Source organism: Musa acuminata, chromosome BXJ1-11 (genome assembly GCF_036884655.1).
Source record: "Musa acuminata AAA Group cultivar baxijiao chromosome BXJ1-11, Cavendish_Baxijiao_AAA, whole genome shotgun sequence".
In the NCBI taxonomy this organism is placed as follows: Eukaryota; Viridiplantae; Streptophyta; class Magnoliopsida; order Zingiberales; family Musaceae; genus Musa; species Musa acuminata.
Window position 1 is genome coordinate 20,874,137 of NC_088337.1, and position 10,036 is coordinate 20,884,172.

At 39.0% G+C, this 10,036-nt stretch overlaps 1 protein-coding gene across 1 annotated transcript; it reads left to right on the forward strand.

Annotated features, from left to right (window-relative positions):
* The first annotated feature begins 774 nt into the window (after positions 1-774).
* On the forward strand, positions 775-5,768 carry LOC103971356 (uncharacterized). Its single transcript, XM_009385354.3, has 8 exons — positions 775-1,390; positions 2,825-3,066; positions 3,185-3,307; positions 3,621-3,737; positions 3,844-4,026; positions 4,131-4,272; positions 4,943-5,105; positions 5,233-5,768. The coding sequence occupies exons 1-8, from the start codon at positions 958-960 to the stop codon at positions 5,246-5,248; spliced, it is 1,419 nt and encodes a 472-aa protein (XP_009383629.2). The 5' UTR covers positions 775-957; the 3' UTR covers positions 5,249-5,768.
* The last annotated feature ends 4,268 nt before the right edge of the window (positions 5,769-10,036 follow it).

A 10,036-nucleotide genomic window follows, 5' to 3' on the forward strand; every position in this document is an offset into this window, starting at 1 on the left:
TATTATTATGGATTTGGCTGACTTGTTCACCAAATACCAAATGAAGGCTAGTCTGGATTGATGAAAAGATGAGCGCAACCTCAAGACTTGTATTCTCGTAAAAGAGAACTGGGATCCCATCGGAATTACATTTGATGGAATTTAAAGGTTGCATTTTAGTATGGATTTCCTCCATTTCAAACTCTCTCAATCAAATTAGATCAATGCCTTATCTCACCGTACCACACATTCCAGAACAGCATTGGTGATGTGGAAAGTAGCTTTAAAAGCAATAGGTCATAGCCCTCCATCGGGTCACTGATCTCACTAGTGAGTCAATCGATCGAAATTAAAAGTAATATGTTTGCATAAAGCGATATTTTTTCATTTAATTTTATTTATTTATTCCTTCTCTGTTCTGTATGAATCATACATAAGCATAATTATCATAACAGAGTTGTCTGACCCATAAATTTTTATGTCATTGGGTTAGAATGGAGTTAGTTCATCAATCAAATTTAAGTAATAAATTTGAAGAAGAGGTAAATTTTCTGTTATCTCATATTTCCTTTTTATTCTTTTTTTTTTTCTCTATGTATTTTTTTTTTGTTCTCTTTTTTTTTTACTTCTTTATCATCGAAGATTGAGATAATAAAAAATAATTCTATTTTATACGTTTGTGCATCACATCGTTCATCATGTCATTACCAACATATCCATGATATTATTGTTTGTGCTTTCCCTTTTCTTTTTCTTTTTTTCCTTCTTTGTTTTCTGTGCACCAAATTTTTACGGGTCAATTGAGGCTGTTACATCCACGTCAAAATGCCCACCTCCACCAATCCGAATGCTATCGGAATCCACCTCTCAGCGGATTTCCGATGAACACAGTAAGCGATTCACTTCATCGGTCTTTCGTACACGACGAAGAACGACTGTTAGGCCTCCCTCGAGCAGTGCTACTCGTGGAGCGAGGCGATGCCTTCCTCCTCCGCTTGGGTTTGGAAGGCCGTCGTCGGCTCCCCTCTCGCCGTCTCCACTCTCTCCTCCTCCGCCTCCTCTTTCTCGATTCCTGACGCGAATAGAGGAGTGAAGAGGACCAATCGACTCGCCAGGTGCTCGTTGAATGGCGAGTCTGCTCCTCGTTTGCCCCATCGGGTTCATTCCAGCGACCGAGCCGAGTTCGCTTCTGCGGCCGATGAGCCTGTGCGGGTTGAGGTGAACAAAGGGCAGAAGTGGCTGGCTATGTTTTCGTTCGTGGGAGACGAGAGGTTCGCTCCTCTTAGCCGGAGGCCCCGGTTCAGGTTGCGGGCCAAGCCCTTGCGGAGGCGTCCGCTGTGGGCGAGGATCTTCTTTGCTTCCAAGAAGGTCAGGAGCATCATCCTGCTCAACGTCCTCACTGTCATCTATGGTACATTAATTGGCCTTGGCCCCTCGTCTGTTAATTGTTTGGTTTAACTCCTAGCTAAATCGTATTTGTTAATTGCAAATTTGATTTGTTGTTGTTGATTTGCTGCAATTAGATAGGTGAGATAGGGTTTCATGGTTGTCGCTTCAGAAAATTCATGAAAATTTGTATCATGATCCAGCCCAGTGAAATATCTAACAAATTAACTTGTTGAGTTGAATCATTAGACCAAAATACTTAACTCCATCCATCTTATAAGCCAATTTAAGTCTCCTCTATGGTACATATGAGGTCTGGCCAAGTGGTGGCTCCAAGCATTAATGTATTTTGAACTCCATTAACGATGTACTCTTTAATACTCAAGCTTCTCACCATGTCTAATATTAGATTAGTTATACCATTTGTCACGATCCGACCCAATAGGATAACCGATCTATTCAGTTCAACCATTGACCTAAAATACTTAGGCTCAAGTTAATGTTAGTATGCCAATCTTACAAACCAACTTAAATCTTCCTAAAATACTTAGGCTCAAGTTAGTGTTAGTATACCAATCTTACAAACCGACTTAAATCTTCTTGCACTTCTAATGGAGGACTAAATTAGAGGTATTATAATTTAGATCATCTTAGAAAAGATGAGAGGTTAGAAGAAATTGAGTGAAACAAGAACATAGCTATCTCAAAGATATGTATTTTGGAGCCGATTAGATATGAGGATTTTAACTAGGCCTAGTTTTACTGGCACAAAGATGAATGATTCAGTGATTCATTCTCCAGTGGTCTTCTTTCTTTGATACCCTCAATTATTCTCTACTAGTCTTATCTAAAGCAGATACCTGCAATATTTTTGTTATCCTCCCTTTACTTTTGTTTGATTCTCCTAACTTATTGGTCACATCTTTTATCTGTTTTTTCTGCTGTTTCTTTTGTGATCCAGAGCTGGGATGCTGTTCAAGCTCACAATCTAAAATTCAAGACTTTCTAAGTTGGAAATTGTTCTTTTCTGGATGTGGTACTGAATCCACTCAAATTTGGTACTTAAAAAAAAAAGTCTATCAGCTGCTGGAATATAATGATGGAAAAAAAATCAAACTACATCCATTTCTTTGAAACAAAAAAGAAATAATAGAAGCATGAATTCAAGCTGTAGCACATCAAATTGTTAATTGCTTTAAGCAACTGAATTCATCTTGAAATTCATCAAACTACTTCAAAAATGTCTTAATTGAAGTTTCCACCAAGCTTGAGCACGGCCTGTGTGACAGAAGCCTTGCTTAATTAAATTCTTGATGCAGTCAAGTTTTTTGGATTTCCATATGTGAATTTCTACAAGTACTTTTATGTTGGTTGTTTAATAGCATTAGCATAAATTATTTTCTTGTCTTTGGTTATGAGTAACTATTTTAAATGTTTTACAAACCTTTCTATTTTTCAGCCAGTGATATTCCGGTTCTCAAAGAAGTTGAAGCCATTATGGAGCCTGCATCCTTTAATATGGTGCGCTTTGTTGTTTCAGCGATTCCCTTCCTACCATTTATCCTCCAAGAACGAGGGGATAGTCATACTCGATCCACTGGAATAGAATTAGGTTTTTGGGTGAGCTGTGGCTATCTTAGTCAAGCTCTTGGTTTGCTAACATCTGAAGCCGGACATGCGTCGTTCATCTCTGCCTTTACGGTAAGTTCTGCTTCTTTCAGCTTGTTTGCTTTTCCCAATTGGCATTTCTGGATTAGAAGAAAGAAAGATCAATGATGAACTACAGGGAAGTTCTGAAGAATTACATGATAATCAACAGGTGATCGTTGTTCCACTGGTGGACGGAATGCTTGGAGCAGCTGTGCCTGCGCTCATATGGTCTGGAGCAATTGTATCTCTCATAGGGGTTGGATTTCTAGAATGTGGTGGCTCTCCGCCTTGTGTAAGTACTGCATATCTCTGTAATGAGAAAGGAAAAAATTCATCTAGCTAAGTCATGTCGTCACCAATTTGCATCTGTTTTACTTGTTCATTAATGAAGATGGACTACCTTGTTACCCAACCATGAATATGTTATGTTATGCATCTTGATGCACTTGATAACATCACTAAGTTGGGATGTTAACATAGCATTCTTCAGGTAGGAAACTCACATGAAAATAACATATTTGGAGCCATGTCTACGTACAGATTCATGACTATGCTGGATTATATGTTTGACATTGTTTTGTGTAATGGACTTCTTATCCTTAAAGGCCGGTGATATCTTGAACATATTAAGTGCGGTGTTCTTTGGGATCCATATGCTTAGGACTGAACACATTTCACGAACTACAGAAAAGGAGAAAATTATGGCACTCCTTGGCTACGAGGTTGGTTCAGCTAATGCTAGTTCTATATTTTGCAGCATCTTACACATTGTGTCTCCTCAACATCTCTCATAGAAATTTCATTCTCAAATTAGTCTTTTGGATTTAGGTGTTCACTGTGGCCTTATCATCGGTCATCTGGTTTCTACTGAAAGATATTTTTGGCAATGTGCATTACTTGAACCTAGGTACATGGACATGGTCCATGATGTGGGATTGGATAAATTCATTCCCTTGGATACCTGCATTGTACACAGGGGTGTTCTCTACTGGTTTATGCTTATGGGCGGAGGTCTGTCTATCCCTTTTTTTTCAATTCTCTTTTCCTAAAGGCTTACATTTTTGAAAATGTAATTTAGAGAAAGAGAGAAAGAAGCAATGTTTTATTTTCTGCAGATGAATGCTATGAACAATGTATCAGCGACTGAAACTGCAATTATTTATGGGTTGGAGCCAGTGTGGGGTGCTGCTTTTGCATGGTTTCTATTGGGCGAGAGGTGGGGAAAAAATGAATGGATTGGAGCCACTCTTGTATTGTGTAAGTATGAAATTACAGAATTATGATAAGAACTTAGGGTTGCAATTTTTACGGACCAATGAATCCTGATTCAAATTACAAATTTGAGACAATAATTTCTCTGTGAAGAGTTATAGGAAAAGAAAAGATTTCAATCATCAACTATTAGGTGTGGTCTTGATAGGGGATATGATGATAAAAAACCATTTAAAATGATATTAACATGTTCTAAGGATACATACAAATGTTGTTGTTAGAAAAAAATGAATTTATTATGATTGTTGGTATGAGAGATAGAGGAAGACTTAAAAACATTTTACTAGAAACCATAAAAAAAAATTAAAACTCTTAATTTGACTAGGATTTGGTTTTTTACATGACTCGATGGCATTGAAACAAGAGATCCACATAACCTATCTTAAATAGTTGAAATATTGTGACTTTGTTATTGTTGTTATCTTCGAACCATCATCCTTGGTTATTCTAATTATGTTTACACTTACCTGGTAGCTGCTATCTTGTGTGAAGTTTCTGTGAAAGAAAACTTTGTGATGGTAGCAGTCTTAAATAAATAAAATGATTTGTCAAGCTGCTGATCTTATTTTACATTTTTTATCTTGGACTGTATTTGATTTGCTTTTTGCTGCCTTCCCATGTTTATCCTGCTGACCCATCTTTTCTTCATTATCAGGTAGCAGCTTAGCTGTCCAGATCCTTGGTTCAATATCTGACAAATCCAAGGATGAAATCAGCAAAAACTATTTTCACTTAAATGCTCCAGGAAAGCAAAATGATCTCTCTTTTTCAACAGTTGTAGTCAACCAAAGAAAGAACGTCAGTGACTTGATCAGGAAGTAAGTCATATCTGTGACCAGCACAATCAAGTTCTTTACCATGCTTTGAACAATTTTATTTCGATTAGTCTGTTCATAGGATTATAGTATCAGCATCTGACGAAGTCCAGGTTACTGTGGTGAGCAGGCAGGACGAGTTATAGTGATAATGGGCTCAGTAATGAGGAAGAGTAGTAGTGGAGAAAGGTTCATCTGTTCAGCCTTTTGTGATCTACGAGGATGTTTTCCCTCTTGATGCATCAGGAAGAATCTAACATCCATCTATTAACATTCGTGCAAGCAAACCTGGAGATTCTTCTCGGCAAATGTTCTTGTTCATTACAATGAAGATCATCAAGTTCTAATGCTCCAAGAATATGCAACCCTGCAGATCTGATATTTGTAGGTAAGCCAATAAGATGTTCTGATCATGGAAAAATTACTACTCCTGTATTTGCAGGATTGAAACAATTTCTATATGGAATGCTTGACTAATTCGTGGAGTTCAGCTGGCAAAATAAGATCATCAAACCATGTACAGAATATTGGGGATCATGTATATATTTACTGGAAACCCCATTATGATCACAATCCATAAAAGTTTGCCATCTTATTTGTAACATTGTCAAGATGGTTCAGTATCATCAATTGTCTTATGAAATCTGTGAGAGTTCTGCTTTTGCATTTGCAACATTGTTAAGATGGTTGAGTATCTACTGCTGTGTTACTAAATCTGTGAGAGCTCTGCTTTTGCATTTTTCCAGTAGTAAAACATATTATTCTGGTTAAAGAGTATCAAAATTCCTATAAGCGAACTCAAACAGTTGGGATAATTTATGTTTGTTGTTTGTTATTGTAGCAATTTGAACAGATTTAATATGGTGTTCCAATAAATAAATAAATAATACGTTTCAAATCTAAATCTATCAAGCCATTTAAATATTCAAATCCAAATAAATTTCAATTTAAAAATTTATCTTTTTTATTGGAATGAATCATAAACTTGACTAAAAAGTTCTCCAACCTGAATTTAAGAGAATTAGATGGTTTTTTATTTTTAGATAAATAAGAAAGATGAGATTTTGGACTATATTATCAAAATCTCTATCAGCCAAAATACTAAGAACATAATTGAACCAAAGACTTCTAGAGAAAATAAAATCAGTTTACCATATCTACTACAAGAGAATTAGATGGTTCTAAGCACTAAAAATATTCAGTTGTCACTGGATCACTGAAATCAGTTGTATGGGATCAGTAACAATCTAAATGAATTTATGTAAAAAATATATATCACATCCAACGAATAATCATACCCATCTATGTGTATGATGGAAATTCTAGGATTGAAATTATAGGATGGAAAGCTACGTTACGAATGAGTCGGTACTAAGAGGGAGTGGTGTGAATTAGTACAGGGGATAAAAGTCATAGATTTCGAAAAATATTCATTCGTTGAAAACCGATCCGAAAGATGTTAACTTAAAAACACATTCGTAAGCATCTAACGAGGAAGTAGAGTAGTGAGCAAGTAAAATGATTTGTAGCAAAAATAAACAACAAAGTAAAAGACAACAAATCAATTTTATAGTGGTTTGGTCATCGTGACCTACATCCACTCCCGATTCCTCTTCACTCGAGGCCATCAGCTTCCACTACCGATCTTCCTTCAATGAGTGAAGATCAACTACCCTTTTGCACCTTGATTCTCCTTTTGATAGATTTAGGAGAGAACCTTTACACCCCCTTTTTACAAAGCTTCCCTCACACTCTCCCTGGAATGGTCTCTAAATTTTAGGAGGGACTCTATACTTTACAAGGGTTTTCAACTCTAGAAACATAGAGTTTTTGTTCACTTTTCTTCTTACTCTATGCAGGAATCGTTGGGGTATTTATAGACCCCAAATGGCTTCAAAACTTGGAACCAAAATTCAAATCTTCGAAATTTCGGGGTGCAGGCTGTCATGGACTTAGCTAGAATTGCCTAAGTCGTAAGGCACCCTTACAACAAAGACACGAACTTAGCTTGAGTTGCTTAAGTCATGACACACCCTTGTGCCAACTTCTCAGAACATAGCTGAGATTGTCTAAGTCATGAGGCGCCATTGTGACATATGTGTCCACAAAGGTTCAACCTAGTTACAACCTCGTACAAGTCCCGAAGGACCTGTAAAATAGAAAGTTGATTAGATTAAAAATGAGTGACGAACAAGTCCTGGTATCTCGCGAAGAGAGAAGCTTTACAAGCAATTTAGCAAGCACTTTGTGTGTATAGGAGAAAAAAGAGGAAGGAGGAAACCAAGGATTTTAGAAGGTAGAACGAACAGTTGCAAGTCCACAAACAACTGCTCACTTGGTGCCGAGCGCGAAGGCAAATTCTCGTCAAGTCAATGTGCGAACTTATGAAGATTTTTCAACGCCCTACAATATACTGAAGCCCCATCCAGCCTTATACCATCCGGGGGGTTCCAGGGTACTGAGATGGTCGACATTTCATGTGTTACAATGCCTACAGAAAATAGCCCGCGGGATACGAAAACGAAGCCATTTTGGGGCTTTTTGGCCCGGCGCAGTGAGCGGTCGCACTATGTATTGCAACCTATTTGAACATGTATTTTTACAAGAAAAAACACACAAAACCAAGGCAAAACAGGCTGCCATGTCTCTATTCAAGCATGCAAAAGCGATGAATGATTCGTTGAACGAAGTTGTTGCGAGTGCGCGATAACCGTTCGTGACATTCTCCCCCACTTAAATTGTCGACGCCCTCATCGACGCTTGTTGGTAGTTGTTGATAATTACTTTTTCATGTCGTAGGGTATCTTCGGGCTTCTAACTGACTTCAGTTCAGGGAAGCTTTTACCACTTCACTAAATACTCGGTCTGCTCAGCTCCATTGGGTAGCTTTATCTTGCGATCCACTAGAATGGTTTCAACTCGCTTCTCATAGGAGACTCTGGTAGGGGGTAGCCGAGTTAGAACACTTCGAGAAGCATCTTGTAGATCTGAGTGGTAGGTTTTCAAGTTGCTGGTGTGAAAAACATTATGAATTTTAAGCTGTAGGAGACGTTGCCCACCCTATTGATAATTGGGAAGGGCCCTTTATACTTATGCACTAATCCTTTGTATACTTTGTTCCTAAAGAATTGGAGTGATGCTGGTTGGCGCTTTACCAACACCAAATCGTCGATTTTGAACTCTTGTGGTTGCCTTCCCAAGTCAGCCCACTTCTTCATCTTTTTGGTCGCCTTCTCCAAGTAAGCCCACGCAATATCTGTATTTCAGTGCCATTCTTTTACAAAGTGATATGCTGACGAACTACTCCTAGTGTATCCGATAGCCGAGGTGTGAGGAGTCAATGGTTGTTATCCTGTAATGATCTCGAAGGGGCTCTTGTTGGATGCAGAGCTCCGCTACAAGTTGTAGGAGAATTGGACTATGTCCAATAGCTTCACCTAATCTCGTTGGTTGGCACTCATATAGTGCTGAAGATATTGCTCCAAGAGTGAGTTTATTCTTTCGGTTTGGCCATCCGTCTGGGGGTGGAGGCTTGTGGAGAAGTATAATTTAGACCTCAATAATTTGAATAGCTCAGTCCAGAATTGTCCCAAGAACCGAGCATCTCGATCACTAATGATATTGTGCGGGACTCCCTAATACTTCACCACATTCTTCATCATCAGCTTGGCTACCTCTTCAACTAAACAGTGTAAGGGTGTAGTAATGAAAGTTCCATACTTTGAAAATCGATCGATTACTATGAGTATCGATCCAAGTCCCCCTACTACCAGCAAGCTTGATATGAAATCCAAGGAAATGCTCTCCCATTACCTTTCTAGTACGGGCAACGACTCCAAAAGTCCTACCGGCTTCCGCTGCTTCACCTTATCTTGTTGGCAAGTAAGGTACATTCGAATATATTCCTCCACATCAGTACCCATCTTCGGCTAGTAGAAGGCCCTCTCCACGAGAGCCAAGGTTTTGTGAATGCCCGGATGTCTGGCCCAAAGGGAATCATGACACTCTCTTAAGAGCTCACGTCTCAAATTGTCCACTCGAGGGATATAAACCCTATTCTCTTTTGTATAAAGGAGTCCCTCTTGGACCCAAAATCATCATGCCTTACCTTCTTTGATGAGCTGCATCAGCATTGCTGCTTGGGAATCACTATATAGTCCATCCCTGATCTTGGAAAGGAAGTTGGAGTGCAACCGACTTGCTTGGCCTTTACTCTCCGATTGTATGACATTCACATGTTCCACTTTCTGACTCAATGTATCGACCATGACATTTGCCTTTCCGGGCTTGTACTCCATTGCCATATCAAACTCAGCCAGGAAGTCCTACCATCGTGCTTATTATGGGGAGAGTTTCTTTTGAGTTTAGAAATGGCTTAAAGCGATGTTGTCTGTCCTAAGCACAAATCGCGATCCAAGAAGGTAGTGTCGCCAAACTTGTAGACAGTGGGCCATTGCTGTCATCTCCTTCTCATGCATCGGATACCATCGCTCGGTCTCATTGAGTTTGTGGCTCTCGTAGGCCACCGGATGACCCCCTGCATAAGTACTCCCCCAATAGCAAAGTCTAAAGCATCTATATGGACTTCGAAGGGCTCCCCATATTTCGATAATTTGAGCACCGATTCGTCCAACATAGTAGCCTTCAGATCTTGGAATGCAGCTTCCCATTTATCAGACCACCTCCAAGGCTGCTCCTTCTTTAGCAACTCTGTCAATGGAGTCACTCGCTTCGAATACGCCGCTATGAAGCGTCGATAGTAGTTGATAAAACCAAGGAAGGATCTCAGCTCTGGCACTTTCTTTGGAGTTCGTCATTCTGCAACAGCTTGCACCTTCGATTTATCCATCCGAATAGAGCTATTACCGATTCGATGCCCCAAGAATAAGATCTCTGTTTGAGCAAAATAGCACTTCTCCCTTTTCACAAACAAA